General features: G+C 38.6%; 1 protein-coding gene across 1 annotated transcript in view; it reads left to right on the forward strand.

Moving 5' to 3' along the window:
- Positions 1-825: 825 nt before the first annotated feature.
- LOC104471963 (pecanex-like protein 1) overlaps positions 826-18,924 on the forward strand; it is a gene marked incomplete at its 3' end in the record, with an annotated part of 25,696 nt that continues 7,597 nt past the window's right edge. Inside the window, exons 1-5 of the mRNA XM_010087487.1 lie at positions 826-1,019; positions 6,961-7,066; positions 9,578-9,623; positions 10,533-10,622; positions 12,280-13,980. Of these exons, the coding sequence (XP_010085789.1) occupies positions 826-1,019; positions 6,961-7,066; positions 9,578-9,623; positions 10,533-10,622; positions 12,280-13,980 (2,137 nt within the window). The remainder of the gene's footprint in view (positions 1,020-6,960; positions 7,067-9,577; positions 9,624-10,532; positions 10,623-12,279; positions 13,981-18,924) is intronic.

The following is an 18,924-nucleotide window of genomic DNA, read 5'->3' on the forward strand; positions in this document are numbered from 1 at the left end:
CATGTGGCTTATGACCACCTTTGACACAGCTGAAAAATTCTCTTCAGAACATCTGCTTTGGCTGCCTTTCCATGGGCAAGTAATAGTCTAGCAAAATAACCTTTGCAGTGTGTGGTCTTGTAGGTTATTGTGAACTACTGCTCAGATGTGTGAGCCACAAATGTATGCAGCTAGCGAAGTTTGGCTTTTGTGACTTGCCAGTATCTTGTCATGCAACAGTAGCTGTTGGAAGCTGACAATCTAAGTCAAAACATCTATGTCGGGTAGTTGAGCAGGTTTTTTTCCATCCGCCATGCTGTCAAACGCACATCAATTGTTCCAAGATGGACTTGGTGCTGTGTACTTGCCCTGAAGTAAGGTCATACTCTGTGCTTGGTTTAGCAAGATTTTAAGCAACTTGAAAGCTGTCCTTTTTTTTTTTTTTTTTTAATTCATAACAACTAATCAAAGATATTGTGTGTGAGATAAATCATGGAAGCTCCAGGTTTCCTAGTCTAGATCTTACATTCCAATAGCCTGGAAAAAGATGACAAGAGTTGAATTTGGTTCTCAGGCTCCAGTGATAGGTCTACTTAGCATGCTGCTGTGGTGCTTTGCTATCTTGTAGTCCAACTGTTCTTTTTTCTATGTTGCTAGACTTCTAGCAATCTCCACACAATGTTTGACTATAGGGGGTGTATGTTTAAACCTTCATTTTTAGTATGATCAATATTTTCTGTATGAAAGACAGTGTTAAACTCTAGATAGCTTTATGTATTCTTACGGACATTTGACCTGGTGTTCATTAACTGTTTTACTCTCTTTTGAAAGGCCCTTCCTTCTTCCATGATGATAGTAGCTGTCTACTGCCCGGTGATAGCAGCTCTCTTTATCGTTTTGAAGATGGTGAATTACCGTTTGCACAGGGCACTGGATGAGGGAGAAATTGTGGAGAGGAATGCCAGTGAGCATATGGACAGAGGTGCAAAATCAGAACAAAGCAGTGTTTCAGCCAAGAGGAAAGACAGCAATGGGCCCAGGTAAGGTGTCTGCTGATGTTCGTATACTGCTTCAAATGATAAACAGTCCTGTCTTCAGCAGATGTGTAACTAGAGTGGTGGTTGAAATAAACACTGAGGAGTATAGATGCAGACCTCTGGAGTTCTGAAAGACTGTTTAAGTCTGATCTTTGAAAGCAGATTTATTTATGTATTAGATTTGAAATGGTGGATTCATGTTAATTTCCTGGTTCCTCCTCCAAAGGAGTTCCAGAACAATACTGAAAATGCTGGAAGCACTGAAACAATAGCATGGAGTGTGCTGATTAGGTCACTAAATATTGAATGAACACAACCGGTACAAGTAATCTTACTTCAGTGGTAGAATTAGTTTCAAAAATGTAGCTGTCAAAGACCACATACTACATGCTGAGTCTTTTATCACTGAAATAAATGTCTGATTGGGTTTCAATTTGCTTAGTTTTGCAAAAGCAGGAGTCAGATACAATGCTTGACTTCATAGTCTTACTTCAGGAGAACACTGTCCTGTGAACTTGGAAATTCTGGAATTGCTCAGCTTAGTAATGAGGATTATGGTTCTGAAGTACTGTCAGTAGGGAGGTTATTCCATTCCACAGATCTTTGCTGTTGCCAGCATAAGAAAAACCCTGGAGGTTTTCCCCCTCTGACCAGACTATTTGGAGAAAGAAGAGCAAAAGCTGACTCATCAACAAGGCCAGCCTAACCAGTCTGATCAGACTGTGGATGTGTTAGGAGCTCTGTTATCAAAGCTTCTGCCTGGCTTCAGGTAATTGAGGCCATCTTGAGAGTTAGACTGCATGAAAGAAAGCAACCTTGAATTGTTACCTTTTAAAGAAGACCTTTTTCTTGTCTGAATTTCTGGTAGAAGTATCCATGAATAGATTTCAAAGTGAGGCAGTTAGTATGCTGTCCTGACTCTTAAAAGTTTGTGTGTGTTTTATTAAAAATGAAACCATGAAACTTTTACATGGAGGCAAGTGGTATAAGGAAGTGTAGTTAAAGTGTGTTTGTCAGGATGCTTAAAGAAAGGAAGTGTTCAAGTGATGCTCATTAAAACGCTCAGTCTAGAAGTAAAAGGACTTCACTGTGGATATGCGGTAGTCTTCAGTTTTTCTGTATTTGCTCTCAGCTCAGGTATTGTTAGCAAAAACAGCATCCTTCACTTCCTTAAAAGTTGATATACAGTACTTCTTGTATCAATCTTTTATAACCTGACCCTTTTCCCATCTTGTGTTTGGCAACTGAACCTGCTGATTTTAATTGTGACTCCATTTAGATCACTGTATACCTTGCTAAAACTGTATTGAGCTATTTTGGAAGAATGCTTGCCTAAGTGTATGTTAATGCTTATTCTGCTTAATAAAATTCATGGAAGTAAACCAGTGGTCTGTTCTGTTTCAGTGCAACCTTGCTAATGCATGTTTTAGCTGTGATCCTTAGAATTTTATTTTTTTTTTAAGCTGTGTAGCTTTTGCTTCCAAAACAGTAGCCAAGACTGGGCAAGGGACTTCTTTCTACTAGTATTGTGAATTCTGGATGTTCTAGAAGTTCTGCTTTGTATAAGGAGCAGTTGACATGGGACAAGTTACTACATTATAAGCATTTGTGAGCTCAGAAGTAGAGGTTAGTTTGATGCTGTGTGTCCTGCTTGCCAACTAAAGTTTCATTAACTTTTATATGATCCTTGTTCCCACTTTCAGGTCTCTTTACTAGAACTGGGAACAAGGTCAATGCAGAAATTACGGAGTTACTTTTGGTAAGTGGGATGTACAGTATATACTAATCTTTGCCTGGAAGCTTACAAGAACTCTGGGATAACATTCAAACCAGTAGAGGGGATGTAGAGTGAGTGTTTAGTATTGAGCTGTCACCTTCTTAGTAAGTTCAGTTGGAACACTAATTAAAAAAACTGTGTTGGAAGAAAGTGTGTGTATATGTAGGATTTTCTTTTTTTTGTTTAAGCTCTCTTCTCCTAGCTTCAGGTGGATATAGAGATCTAAGAAGACATACTACCTTAAGTATTTGCATAATCAGAATATTAGTTTTGATAGCTTAGGGTACAGCATGTGATACCAAATAAATATGTATTTAGTAGGGTGTGCAAGCTGTCCTGGAGTTTTCACCCTGTCACGCAGACCCTCCCTGAGTCCACTTTAGGTATGAATATTCATATTTTGAAGGATTAAGCAATAGTCTGGTTTCTGTTCAAAAGTTATGTTCAGGATTCTATTTAGCTTCTAAGAAGTGCTGTTCTGTCTGAAGGTGTTTATCTGCAAAGTGGTAATTTCAAGTATCAAAAACTAGGTACTGTCATTTGTAGGTTTATATGAACTGCTTGTTTATCTTTGGTTCACACTGGTTTGTGAATAGGATCAAACTCAGCTTTTTAATATTTTCATAAAACTTTGTCATGCTTAAGCGAAGAACAACTACTGTCCCCTAAGAAATGCCTTGTTTATTTTTTCCTCATCCTCTTTATAAAGCTGAAATTCTGTAGTTAATATTGTTGAAAGAAGCTATTTTTAATTTAGAGATAGGAATGTGAGTTGTAGCTTCTAGTGCAGTTGCTGCTTTCATACTTGAGAGGGTGGTGTTAGTAATGCTTCTGTGAGGTTTCATGAAAACAAGTGATGGGGATACAGGCTCCTAACCTCACAGTGCAAGGATAATTTTTGTCGGGTAACAGTGGACCCACGTAGATACCTTAAAACACTTAAGTCAGTCTTGCCTTTGGCAATATGACTGTGGCTTCTTCCTTTTGTCAGTGACTACTATGGTTCAAAGTATCGTAAAGCATTGACCTAGTCACACTGGTGTCCCTGATCTCCATCAGTGTGGGGGAGCTGTAATCATGATGCTACATGAATTTCACTTGTACTTCTCTTAAAAAATAAACCTGAGAGCTGGAGAGTGTTGCATCTTTGAGTTATATGCAGTCTACTTAAACAAGTATGAGCAAGAGATAAAAGAAAAAAAATGTGGTCTCTACAACTCTTGCCCTACCTTTGCTATTTCTTCTCCTTGCAGTTTTTTGTGGCTGGCAGACCTGTTCTTGAGCTTGGAGTTGTTTTGTTTTTTGACTTTCTAGTTAGTGATTCAAGCTTTAAAGAAAAATTCTCTTAATACTTGGAACTGTCATAGTCTAGCATTTGTGGTACATGCTGTGGTCCTTTTGTGTTTTAAGAGCAGCATCCTGACTGGTTATCTCGCTACTTTAGTTGGAAATGAAGGACAGAACAAAGTGTTTGAAAGAGAAGAATAAAACTCTCCATCTGCTTTGTCATGAAATCAAAATTGCTCATTCCAAATTCTTTCTGTAAGTCCTAGTCCAAATATCAGATTTCTTTAAGTCAATCAGCCCAAGTTAGTTTTTAAACTTTTGAATGCATGTGGATTTACAGCCTCCTCAGACTTTCGGTTACTTTCTGACACACTAATGTAATATAGCTGCAGGTGGTAATTTTAGATATTTACTAATAATTAGAAATACTATTTTTGTTTTGCACAGTCTCTGAATGCCTCTTCCACAGCAATCTCTGTTGCAGGTAGCTGGACATAATTTATTCAGTCATCTCAATTTGTGTAGTAACTTCAGTTTTTTTGCTTGTGAACTGAAAAGCATAGCAGTTGCTCTGAGGTATTAAGTCAGCAAACTGTAAGAAACTGATTGTAAAACTTAACAGCAGAAAGGAATGGCCACAACATTAGCAGAAAACAGCTCCTAAAGGATTTTATATGCTTTTGTAGCCAGATCCTTATACATACAATGATTAATCCTAGAAATCTCTACTTCCTGCTTGTTCCTGCACACTTTGTTGTTGTTTGTTACTAGCTTTTGTTAATCTGTTAGTTTGTGTGTGCTGTCACAGCATATAGCAGCTGTGAGCAGAGTAGTGGTGTTGGGTTGTACTGTTGCTTATGCTTCTATCTGTTGGTTCACTTTTAGATAAAACGGTTTTCTTCTCCCACCCTGGCTAACTACCCAGTTTTATGCATGAGAGCTTATTTGCATTGAGTTATTTTTCTACTTCATAGGACATACTTTAATCATATGCAGTGTTTCTGAATGAATTATTCAAACAGGAAAGGAATTTCATCTTTTTGTGTAAGGTGTTCTTTGTTGTATCTTCAGCTGTCATCATAATGTATGCTGAACTTAAACATTAAGTGAGAATTTTTCAATTTAGTCTTTGTGTTACATCCTTATGTGTTCTTAAAATGCTTGCATAAGGAATACATTGTCTAAAGTTGGTGGAACTTACAGAAGCTGAATTCTGTCTCTCTTCCTTACCTTGTTCTGCCTTAGCATAATTGATAATATCAGGTCAGAGAGGGCTCTGTAAAGAGCCATCAGTAAGAGCATGCTTGTCTAATGGCTGAGCTGTACAAAAATGGTGGCTTTTCACTTCTTTCTGCAGTTTGCCACGGTCAGACCATAGTTCTGCTAACTCATGGCTGCTTGTCTCTTAACTTACTTTTACTGAAGGAATATATTCCTAACTTCAGACTGTCTTTTTTGTCATCTCTTTGATGCAGGAAGGTTCAGGGGCTTCTTGCATGATCTAGAATGGTTCTCAAGGTTGTACCTTTTCATCTCTCTGAGATGATGACAACTTGAAATGTCATGCTGCAGAATGAATGATGGTTCAGGTCCTTTAGCCTACAGACAGTTTGTAATAGCCTAGATCAATATCCATATATTACAGAAATTACTAGGTGTTTGTCATATGCCATGAGACTTTTCTATGAGACTATCTTTCTATTAACTAAGTCCTGCAGTGCTTCTGTCCATTTCTGTCCCCTTCTCCAGAGGGGCTTGATCCTTAGTTTCTTTAGTCCAGCAGGAGAAGGGTGTGCATGTGTTCTTTCTCCAGCAAAATGTTGGAGTGGACTTGCCAGAGCTCTGAATCATTGATGGTTGGGAGGCAGTTGTTTATCTTTGGGAAGGAGCAGAGAGCGTCACTGTCAAATTACACTGAGGTTACTTCTGTTCAGAAGTCTCCTGGTTTGTCATGGTTGAAGAGAGCTGTATTGGGAGAGGGGGGAAAAAAGGGTACCTCAACTTCTCCCTCTTTAACAAACAGTGCTAGGTTGGATCCCTGAGTTGTAGTCCGAAACTCATTTCACACCCCATTTTCCTAATGGACAGGTCCAATTTGCTTTTGTTTCATAAATATCTGCCTTTGACTAGCTGAATTATGTTGAATTACAATTTGGTTATGTTCAGCTAGAAAATACTTTCAAACCAATACTTATCAATTGTGCAAAGGTGAAATCACCAGGATGTAGTAATATATATTGTACCTCAAGATATTTCTTGGTAGGGTCTGTAAATTATCTGAAGGGAAGTTATTTTCTGGTAGAAATAAGTATTCTGCATCCCCGGGAGAGATACCATGTCCCTGTATGTATCTGCCTTTCCTATAACTTTTACTGACAGCGTGTGCCTTTATTGGTTAACCCATCCTTACTTTTACTCCTAGATCTGGTCTAGAAAAAATCTGGAGTCTGTTCCTTGCTCTTTGAAAGAGTTCTATTTAATACTTTTTCTATTGATTGATTTCTGGGAATTATAGTTGGACAGGTGATCCGAAAGTTACACGTGTGTACATATAGACAGAATTTCATATGTCAGCATTTCAAAATACCTTGTAGCTCATAAGTCTTCACGGTTTGTATTGGCTGGTGACAGTGGACTTTACAAGGCAGAAGCTTCTGTGACGTTATATGTAGGGTGTTCCAGCTCTGAGTGAGCTTCCTATGTCAAACTGGCATCTGTCGTCTGAGATACTGTCATATATTTGCATCCCTGATATTTGAAAAGGGGAAAATTGTTCTGAATCTCCACTCAGTGTAGACAGGCAAACTTCTGTTTAACTGGTAGGTTAATGTTCTTTTTTTTTTTTTTTTTTTTCTTTTTTCCCTTTTATGTTTCTCTCAGTGATCCTGGTGGAGGGATTGAGATGTCAGAGTTCATACGAGAAGCAACTCCCCCTGTTGGCTGTAGTTCACGCAATTCTTATGCTGGGGTAGATCCAAACAACCAGGTAAGAAGTAAAGCTACTGCAGTTATTGCAGTACTGATGGCTTTGCAATCTGTAGAGTAATCTTTGCTGATTTTTTTTTTTTTTCATTTTGTATTTGGATATATTTGTATTTGGATTTATTTCATATTTGTATTAGGATAAACAACTTACCTTTCTGTATTTCTTCACTGCTTTATTAGAGTGGCATTGCACTCTCCTATCTTGTATTCGTTTTAGGAATGGCTGGATTTTTATAAGGCAACCTACTGGCCCATCAGCAAGTATTCCCTTTTGCTCAGTTAGCTTTCTTCTGATTCAGTAAATCAAAATGTCTGAGTATGGACAGATAAGTACCAAGACCCACTGTGGTAGGCTTCCCTCTTCCTTTTGGTGTCAGTAAACTGTTAGATAGCTCAAGCTGTAACTTCATCCTTATGTTGTAACTTTGTTTTCCTCCCTTACTTTTGTTTAATCTGCCTTTTAGATGATTAATTGGAAAACTTCAGTTGTGCTGAATTTGAGGAGGCTTCTGTTAAGTCTTAGAGCATATCCACTGTGATTATCTCTTGCAACGCTAAATGGCTTTCTGAAAGTTATTATTCCTGGCAATTCAAACTCTGCAGTCAAAAATGTTAATTTGCCAAAGTACAAAGCAAGATAAACTGGTGGAAATGGAAGGACTAAAACTGTTTATTTTTGGATGACCTCTGCAAAAGCTTCACTCATTTGACTCTTCAACAAGGGTGGGAAGAGAGCAATGAATAGGGGCTGCTTGTTGTGGTGTAGGCCCAGCAAGCATAAGCACCACGTGGCCTCTTGCTTACCCCTCGCCCCTTTCCAGTGGGAGAAGATGGGGAGGAGAAAATATAGTGAAAGGCTTGTGGGTCAAGACAAGGACAGGGAAGGATCACTCACCAATTGTGGTCCTGGGCAAAACAGACTCAACTTGGGGATAAAATCAATTTAATTTGTTACCAATCAAATCAGAGTAGGATAATGAGAAATAAACCCAAATCTTGAAAACACCTTCCCCCCACCCCTCCCTCTTCCCAGACTCAACTTTTTTCCTGAATGCTCTACCTCCTCCCCCACCACTGGCGCAGGGGGGTGGGTGTTGTGGTCAGTCTGTCACACCTTGTTTCTGCTGCTCCTTCCTCCTCAGGGGGAGGACTCCTCACACTCTTCCCTTGCTCCACTGTGGGGTCCCTGGCCAGCAGCAGGTCTGACTTGGAAGCCAGAGAAGCTTCCAGCAGCTTCTCACAGGAGCCACCCCTATAGCCCCTCCTCCCCCTTGCTACCAAAAGCCCACCACACAAACCCAATGCACTTCTGTGCACCAGATAGGAGGGCTGCAGATTATGCTCTAGTTGCCTTGTGATTTCACTGGGGAAGTTGTTCTGTTTCCTTATTATCTCTGCAAGATTTATGCATTCCACTTCCGTAGCACTGCATGTGCTGTTCCTTCTGTTTGGCTTTTGACGTTTAGCCAGTTGTGACATCTTTCTCTTAGCAGCTATTCATGAGGACAAGTAGATTGACTGGCCAGACTGTAAGGTTATGTTAACAATGAGCAATGCAGAATCATATTAAAGATGCAGAAGCTATTTTTGAATGCCGTGGAAATCCTTGGTGTGGCATTACTGTATCAAGTCCTCCTAATTAGCTCTCTGAGCAAGCAGTATATAATGTAGTGCAGTGTTATGCTAATGTTGGTGTTTGATCTAAATAATGCTCTCTTATGCAGCATAGATACTCTTAAGAGATTTTCTCCTTTGAAGAGAGCAGGTATTTGGTAGTGTTCAAAGGAGACGATGGTCTATGTAGAAAGACAGAACTAGGCTAGGGATCACGTCTCTTTGACTGGTCTGTGGGGGGAAAAAGAACAAACCGACCAACTATTCCGAACATACTTATAACTTTTAAAGCATGTGAAGAAGCTCTTTGTTCTCTCCTCTGTGCGCTAGTGTTGACATTATAATGCAGTTAAAGCTACTGTGAAAGGAAGTATAATGTTTAAAATGTGTTTATGCTGATAAAATTAGTGCTCGCTGGTCCCCTGTGATTGAATTTGCAGCATCAAAAGGGAATGTGAACAGTAAACATCTGAATTCAGTTTTTTGTGTGAAATAGCTTTCTCATGCTAATGTATTTGCATTCAGCTACAGCATTCAGCAAGGCATGTTACTGAAGGGATAAAAAAGTTGAAACATGGCAAAATGACTAACTAAATGTGTGCGTGACAGTGTAATAAAGAAAATACATTAAACAATCTCCAGCTGTGTTTTTGCATTACACGTAGCAGAGCCATTGTTCTGTAGTATGGCTGAACAAAATCTGCACACATCTTCAGATTACTTGAAATTTTTCTGTGTTTACAGAGAAGAATTAGTAGAATTACGCTCTCTTTTCCCTAGAATAATCTGAAAAACCTCTCCTAGGAGTATAGGTAAATGCATGCATTGCAGTAATAGGAAACAGCAGCTGGGTAGTTCCTGAAAGTTTACAGCTTTTCACTTAATTTCCTGTTTCTAGGTTGGATCTGGATTATCCCGTCTGGGAACAGCAGCAACCATCAAAGGTGAGATTTTTGACTGCTTCTTAAAATTACCTTACAAGAGCACTTCAGATCACTATTGTTTAACACGTTGTTTCCAAATATTGTCTCCTTTGTTCATCTTAAACTTTTTTGTGAGCCAAGTACAGCATACACTGATTGGAAGAAACCTTCCTTGGAGCTGCAAATTATGAGCCTAGAACACTATGAGAGAATATCCTAGCATCCGTGCTCTGTCTTGTGTGTAACAACAGGCTTTTATTTTGCTTGTAAATGCAGAGCCTAGGGGTTGGTTTGAGTGGACTTTTCCTTACTATTCTGAGTTCTGTGCAACCAGTCGCCCTTCTGGTATTGTATTTTGATGACTTGGTTATTTCTTGTTCCTTGGCATCTGGTAAAAGTATTGTCCAGGACAGCCTTTGTGCACTCGTCTGAGATGAAAAGTTAAATTATCAGTAATATGCAGAATTGCTATCCTGTAAATTTGTTAAGCCAACTGTAAGACAAAAGAAAATTAAAAGTGAATTTTTGTCACTTCCCTGATTTTTTTTTTCCTTACCTTTTTTTATTTTTACAAGTATTTGTTACAATCTACTCCTCATTTTTATTGGTAATGATGCAAAAAAGAATATTCAAATTAATCTACCTTTAACAAAAAAAAAATTCCGTTCAGTGCTGTGTAAGATACTTTTCCAATTCTTTATGGGAGATCTGCGTAGTTGAATGAAAACTTTCGTATATACAAAATAAAAGAAATAGGGTAGATAATGCATCTCTCTAAAAGATAAGAGAAATCTTGTACTGCTTGTAATTAGTATTATTTACCTTCAACTGAAGAAATAAAAGCACCAGTCTTTCATGACAGATGAGAAATCTGGAGCGTATGTAAAATATGCATTAATACTTTGAGCTCTTTTTCCTTAAAATTCACAGGAGATACTGACACTGCTAAGACCTCTGATGATATCAGTTTAAGTCTTGGCCAGAGTTCTAGCCTATGTAAAGAAGGGAGCGAAGAACAAGGTAACATTTCTTCTGCATATTAAACATGTTATTTTGTTACCAGAGACCCTTTGCTAAACATGCTAAATAAATTCATGCGATTTGTTGATAGACTCTGAGAACGGTTATCTTGAAGCTCTGTTTCCTTTCTTAAGTTCCTGGGATGCATAGCTTAAATACTTTATTCTTTGGCTGCATGTTTCTTGTTCTGGCATCTTCCAGCAGGTAATAAATATTTACTGTTTCCTCACTGCTGAAAGATGGCTAGTTTACATGTCGCTAGACAATCTTTCTCCTGGAAATTCATGGCCTGGAATTCATGGACTTTTTTCTAGACCGATTTTCTTTCCAGTATAGCCAAATTATTTTTTTTTAAATCAGGCGTGTTTTTCTTTCCAGTACAACCAAATGAATTTTTTAAAAATCAGGCATGCTTTTCTGTAAAGTAAGTAATCCTGCACAGTTCTGTGTTTCTGGAGCTACAGGATGCTTCCAATATGCAAGCAATCAGAGTTTTGTAATTGTTTTTTCCTAGTACATAAGAAAACTGCTAGTTTATATTCTTCAGTTGTCCAATTTTGTTTCAAATCTCATTTTTCATTTAGCTTCATTGCCAGGAAAAAAATCTGCTCAGACTAAAATAGAGCATAAAACTGTAAGGAAATCTTTTGTTTGCTGATTTTAAAGTACCTGTTGATTAGCAGGAAGTTGACTCTGGGAATACTCTAGTTCATTCTGGCCCGTCTGATCAGACTGACGGGTTCCTTTAGGTCATTAACTGTAATTCAGTGCAGAAAGTATGCTTAAAATAGAGGATTAAAGGTGGCCGTGCTGTTGTAGTAGGCGGCAGGGTTCTACTACTTTCAGCTGAGTAATGGAACTGTTTGTGAAGTCTCTGAAGTTAATGTGCAAATACACTCTACAAAAATTTAGCAGCTGTAGTAACTTAACTTGGCCTCCAAATCTTCTATTTTTAGTGACAGTACCAAAAAGGAAAGTAGCCTGACTCTCAGTACTACCTGCAAGTGGACACTTTTACAGGAGGCATGTTGTGAGAGATAATGGAAGCAGTTATTCTGACCAAGAGCTAACAGCAAATCCTCATGATTTGCTTTAATGGCAGAAATTTTAGAGTTAGTAAAACTTATAACTTTATTGGTCCTATAATGAGACTCCCTACAGACCTGTGCCAGTGCCTGCATCCTAGCTTACTTGGTATGTCATAGGAAAGGTGATTTCTGTTTTTGTGACTTCAAAATTAATTTTGAATTTTACTTTGTTTTGTTTGATAATTTTGAAGTTTATGTGATACAGTTTACTCATGTGAGAAATGAAAGGCAGGCTACCTTTTTATAACTAAGAAACTTTGTGATACATAAAAACATTAAGTCTGAGGCACATGAGCAATAAAGGAGGTTGGGGATGTGTTGTGTTGTCTTTTATTAGCTGCTAAGATTAAGCTGGTGTTGATGGTTTCTTTTTTATAAAAAAAAAATCTGTCAGGTTTTCCCAGATGCTAGGAAGTCTTTTAAATGGTAATGTGATTTATAGTACTTGCAAATGGATTTGTCAGTTTGTTTACTTTATCTGATATAAACAAGCAGTTGTAAAGCAGATTGTATGACTTACATAAACATTCTACATGATTTTTTTTTTTTTTAAATATGTACTTAAACAGATTTGGCAACTGATCGGAAGCTTTTTCGTCTGGTGTCGAATGACTCGTTTGTCTCCATCCAACCTTCGTTATCCTCTGGACAGGATTTACCAAGAGACAACAGTGATAAAGTGTGCCTCTCGAACAACCAGCTTGTGGACCAGTCTAAAACCAGTGCATGTGACACAGAAGTAGCTTCGCTTATAACTCTGCATTCTCACTCCTATAGGAAGGATCATAGACCACGTGGTGTACCAAGGACTTCTAGTTCTGCTGTTGCTTTTCCAGATGCTTCACTAAATGACTTCCCTCTCTATCAGCAAAGACGAGGACTAGATCCTGTCAGTGAGTTAGAAGCTTCCAAGCCCCCTTCTGGATCCAGAGAGTCCTTGGCTGAGAACTCTTGCATTTCAGGAGTCTTTCAATTAGATGACATTCTGAAAAGTAGCAGTCCTCAACCATTGGCTAAGAGTGGGAAGTGCAAATCCTTGAAAGCAGACAAAAGTGTGGACAGTCTGAGAAGCCTGAGTACTAGAAGCAGTGGTTCAACAGAAAGCTACTGCAGTGGGACTGATCGTGACACCAACAGTACCATCAGTAGCTATAAAAGTGAACATACTAGCTCAACACATATAGAAAGTGTGTTGTCAGAGCACGAGGAGGAGTCTCCTAGAGAAGAGAAAAAGGACGGTAAGAAAAAGGACTGTGGTGTTGACTCAGAGGATGACAGTAGTTCTACTACTGACAAAAGGACTAGTAGTGAAAGGACCGCTGTGGAAGTGAGCATTAACAGTGGTGGTATTCAAGAGCTAAAGGGTTCTCATGCATCTGATGAGATGCACAGTCAGAAAGGTCTTGGTGCCTCTGCTTCAGAAGAGGCCAATAAGAACCCACATGCTAATGAACTGACTACGCAAGCCGACAGACCGCCTGGGAAGGCTGCTGAACAAAGAGATGAGCAGAGTGAGAAACTAGTTGTGTTAGATACAAGAGCTTCTAAAGAAACAAGTGGAAAACAAAAAGAAGGAGATGTTCGACCAAAATCTTCTAGTCTAATACATCGAACAGCCTCTACCCACAAGTCTAGCCGCAGAAGGACAGGAAAAAAGCGGGCTAGTAGTTTTGATTCAAGTCGGCACAGGGAATATGTTTCCTTTCGAGGTGTATCTGGTACTAAACCTCACAGTGCTGTGTTTTGTCACGATGAGGACTCCAGTGATCAAAGTGACTTGAGCAGGACGTCAAGTATGCAGTCTGCTCACCAGTTCAGCAGTGATAGCTCTTCCAGCACCACCTCCCATTCATGTCAGTCTCCTGAGGGAAAGTACAGTGCTCTAAAGACCAAATACGTTTCTAAAGAACGTGGGGGCATGGACCCTGAAAATGCTCACAAAACCCACGTAAGCTCGGAAGGAATTAGCAAAAAACGATCTACACGTCGGACTTCTAGCACAAACAGTGCCAAGAATCGTGCCAGAGTATTAAGCCTGGACAGTGGTACTGTAGCTTGTTTAAATGACCCAAATAGTTTAATGGCACCAGGTAACATAAAACAGTTAACCACTTCAAAATCTGATTTGGAAGCCAAAGAAGGAGAGGTGCTTGATGAGCTATCTCTGTTGGGAAGGGCTTCACACTTAGAGTCAGTCACTCGTTCTAGGAATAGCTTACCAAGCCAGGCTACGTTTCCTGAAGGGGAAGAGCAAGAATCAGCAAGTGGAGGTAAGTAAATGGCCTACTAGAAGTACCTTGCAGTATTTTGTTAATGACTCTGGTATCTATGACTTAAGTTACAATTATATTTGAGCATCTTCCTGTTTTTTCCTTCCTGCCTAGTGAAACTGACAAAACATTTCCTTCATAATCTTTTGGAAGATCTTCAGAAATGGGAGTTGAATTCAAACAAATGTTATGAAACTTGTAGGTAGAGGTGTTATGGGTTTGTAACTGGCAGTCTTTGTTAACCAGAGCTGGATCTTAAAATTAGTATTTGTGATCAAATCAGACCTGCTCCATTGTATTACTCAAACTTCAAATTATGTGTACTATTTTAAAAGTTAACAATAAAAGAGAGACTACCTTTGTTTAGAAAATTGGGAACATGGAAGTGATTGTTTGAAGTTACTGCTGCCTCTTAGATGAACTCTGGCACGGCTTGAGGTGGTATCAAAAATAAAACAACCCAAAACCCTTACCATGCTGCCTTGAAATGTGCATTCTTATGATAGTCTAGTTAATAAGCTGGCTTCTCCTACAGATTTGATTTTGCTTAGCCTTGCCATTGTTGGCTAGACAGTGTTTTTTACTTTGGGTTTGTTGGTTTTTTTTGGTCCTCATTATGAGAACACAATAACCTTCCTGTACCGCAGAGAGGAATGTAGTTTCCACTTACTTTTTGTAACTATTGCTTTGCTTGGTGTAATGTGGGCACTAAGCTTACCTGTAGTAGCTGGTATTAATATAGATTGATAAGGGCATTTAAAAAAAATTTTGGAGCTCTTAATAGTTTTTTTGTTTATCACTTGTGTCCTGGTTTCAGCTGAGACAGAGTTAACTTTCTTCACAGTAGCTAGTGAGAGGCTGTGTTTTGGGTTTGTGCTGAAAAGGTGGCTGATCACACACTGGTTATAGCTACTGCCAGGACAGTCAAGGACTTTTCAGCTTCTTTGCTGTGCCAGTGTCTGCAGGGGCAGGAGAAGCTGGGAGGCAGCACAGCCGCGTACTAGCCTGGGATTCCACCTTAAGTTTAGGATTGAGACCTAAATTGGCCACTGGACTGTTCCATATCATGCATGTCATGCCCGGTATATAGATGAGGATCTGTCCAGAAGTTCTCTCTCTGGCTCCAGATCATCCCCTCTTGCTCTGAGTTGTGTCCGTCCAGGTTGCCCTTCTCTCAGGGTTGGCTTGGTCTCTTGGACACTCGGGCTCTTATCTCCGTTCTGGGATTGTGGTTTTGAGACTCTCCCTGTTCCAGGATCGTTGGCTGGGAATGGGCTGAGCCTTGGTCATCGGGTGGTGAGCAGTATCACTGTGGATCACTCATTTGTATATATATAATATTACTATTTTTATCATCATTATTACTTTTAATATTATTATTAAATTGTTCTTATCTCCACCAACACGTCTCTTTTCCCTTTGCCCTTTTAATTTTCTCCCCCATCCCCAGGAGGAAGGAAGGTGAGGAAGTGGCTGTGTGGTGTTTGGCTGCCAGCCAGGGTCAAAAGTACGAGAACTTGTTATGGTGTTTCAGTCTCTTTACTTGGTTAGCCTTATTGACTGACTTAACTGGAAGGTTTTTTTGTGTCGTGGAAGATAAGTGGGTTTAAAATACTTTCTCAGAGCAGTATGGGATTGCTAATTACCTCAGTCTGACTTTTGGGATTGTTTGAGGGGAATACCCACCAGATAATCTGGATCTTGTTAGCTAAGCACACAAGTGCTTCATAAGATCAAGACACAGACATTTTTAAGAAATAGTAGCAAATTTACTGTCGTCCTTATTTAGACTGCCTAAGCAAAGTATAGTGACTCTTCTATCTTAAAAGGAGAGACTTTAAATTCATGGTGAGATGAGATATGACCAATAGTTCTTTTTTTCCCCCTGACACTGACGTAAGAGCAAACTCTTAAAAACCCGTAAAATTAATCGGGGCGGGGGGGGGGGGAAGCTACACTGAAGTTCAGCTGTGTCTTGGTTACTGATCAAATTTGACTGGTTTACAGTTAGTTCAGACTATTTAGATGCCGTCACTTAAAAAAATCTGAATATATTGGTACTTTGTCTTTTTATTATTCCTAGTAACAGAGTTCTGCAGTAGCTGCGATGAGAGAGTCCAGGTTGTTCTTTTGGTACTAACTCTGCAAGCTAATCACTTAACACACATTCGTATTATGAGTTGTTAAAGTGGCAGCTCTTTTTAATGTCAACTAAGAGTAATTTGACTAATAAAAGGTCTGCTGTATGTGTTTACTGATTTGGTTCTATGCTCTCCTTAGCACAAGATTTAATTTCATTTTGGTTTGTGTTATTACAGGTTAAAACTGTTGAGGTTCTCTCCTTATATGCAAAGGTGGATTAATATACCTTACCTTATAGAACATGTCAGGCTTCATATGCACTCTCCAGTCGTCAGTAGTTGGAAGGAATCAGTGCGTGACTGGTGCTGTATATTGCCAAATATTTTGATTGCTCTTTTAAAGAGTGAAATGATGGGGAAGACCAACCCTAACACATCTAAAAGCAGTCCTAAAGATAGAAATCTGTAGCAGCTTAAGAAGGGAAATTTTGCTGTCATTCTCGCTGGACTGTTCTTTTCAGATTCCCCCTTAAACTTTGTTTAGGTGATGGTAATTTTGAATTTGTTAGCATTTTTAATAAATGGGGAGCATGCAAGTGTTACTTGCCCATGGGTTTCAGGCTGAGTTTAAGACGCAGTCTGGGTTCAGGTCCTCCAGATTTGATGACATACTTGCTGTATCTTATGTTTCCTATTCTTGGTAGAATAGGAAATATTTATTTTATGATTGTAAGAAATGAATGTGATTCTGCTTTTTTTGAATGCAGAACAAAAGTATCACTTTTCTTTAGCATTATTTAAGTGTTTATGCAGTCATGTCTACCATCAAGCCAGTAATTATTTTGAATTTATCTGTTCATGATCAATCTGAATAATTCTTTAGTGTTGTCATTAATTTCTACTGGCTTTTGGTTTGTATGGTTTTTGTTGTTTTTTTTTTTTTCTTCCAAATTTATAGCTTGTATTAAAAGTTTTGTAACAGCTGTGTCTTTTAATTGTGGCTTGCTTCTTTGGGCTTACCTGTGATAGTAATCAGAGAAAATGTTTTAACATTTCAGAATCTAAGGTGCTTTATATTCAATATTTCCCACTGTTGAATTGTCTTCACCATTTGGGAGTGTTTTTAAAGACATGCATGTGTAATATAAATATACATCGTGTGTGTGTATATAGAAATTCCTTGAGAAAATTAAGTTATTTTATTAACGTGTAGCAGATGAATTACAGAATAAACGTGGTTCAGATTTTCATAACATCAGAGGATATTGGGTGGATAGGACTTTTAGAAGTTGTCTGGTCCAACTTTTTCCTGAAAGGATTATTTTATAATTTTGTATAATTTTTTTTTAATTTCTGTGGTTGCTTATGATAATGTCCTGAAACAAATATTTAACACATACACACTGAACAACTAAACGACTGATATTAATACCACCTCCTCTTTTTCAGTCAGCAGCTTTCAGTTCCTATTTTTGAAATATGACTTAAATCAGTAATTATCACTTCATTTCATCTTTAAGTCTTTAGGGGATAAACTGAAAAGTACTTTTTTTTTCCTTGTTTGTGTAACTGCTAAAACGTGTTTCATAATGGATATGGCCTTTAGTAATCTTTTGTTAAGCAGGATGCTATACAAACTTGTACATATTTTACTTCAGCAGCTACAACTTAAGTTTCATTTCTATCTCATTATGCCAGGAAGTGGTAATGACTCACTTGTTACAAGATAACTTGTGCAATTGAATAGAAATTGCAGTTCATTAAAATGCAGACGAACAGCATTTGAAGATTCTGTAACTGAACCAGTGTGGTGGATGTATAACCAGAAAAAATGGAAGATGTCTTACAATAGTTGTTTAACTACTCAGCCTCTGAAAGTAGCCAGTGAATTGATGAGTTATGGGTTAGATGAAGTTGTTTAGATGTCTAAAAGTTTGCCTAGATGTCTAGTGATATTTTGGAAATACCACCTTGATACTCTGCTACGCCTGGTTTCTGTCAGATGTGTGCTATTTCTGGATTGCTGTTTGTAAAGATTTAGAGAACCAGCGTGATGCTGTGTATGACAGTAATGTTTTGTAAGACTTGAGCTGACATGAAAAGTCAAGCGTTCTCCCCTAGTTCTATACTAACTGTAAAAGATGCACCGTTTAATTTGCTACTCTCTTTTACAGCTTGCTGTAATTTGAGATTTATTTATTTACTTGTTCAGTTCTTGAGTTACATACCCTGTTGTAAATAAAACTGCATGTAATGTAGTACATTGTTCCTTCTGTGCCTTGCATAGTGATGTTGAAGTAACAGCTCACACTGGTTTTTTTGTGTTTTGTTGTATGCAGTACCTCTCTGCAGGCAGGCAAAATTAGGATTTTATGAGCTTGGATTATAATCTTATGTTTCATATGCTGTATAGAAACCTGTTCATCTTTTCAGTGTGTGTGTATTCGTACATATACGCTTAGTGTATCTGCCTGTAATCATTACACAGCATCCTCTCCAAAGTGAAGAGTACAATTCCGTTCTCAGCTCTGCACCCGATGGTCATGCCAGCTGTTACCAATATGTCTCTTTTTTCCTGCTGTGCTGATGTTGCGTATGGTCTACCGTCGTTACTTATTTTGCCTGTGTTGTAGAGCTGTTCCATGCTTCTGATGGCTTTAGTTTTATATGTTTTCTACAGGTGGAATTAATACAGTTACAGAAGATGGGGCTTCTGGTCTGTTTCCTGGGAGTCTGTCAATTCCCATTCAGACTGCTAAACCATGAGAAATCAAATAGAGTTCAGAAATGGTAGAAACTGAAAAATGTGTGAAGTTGCTCTAATGTGCTTGTGTGTGTGTTAGCTATCTCTGTGTGTTCAGCA

This window comes from Pterocles gutturalis, unplaced genomic scaffold, assembly GCF_000699245.1.
Source record: "Pterocles gutturalis isolate BGI_N339 unplaced genomic scaffold, ASM69924v1 scaffold13801, whole genome shotgun sequence".
NCBI lineage: Eukaryota > Metazoa > Chordata > Aves > Pterocliformes > Pteroclidae > Pterocles > Pterocles gutturalis.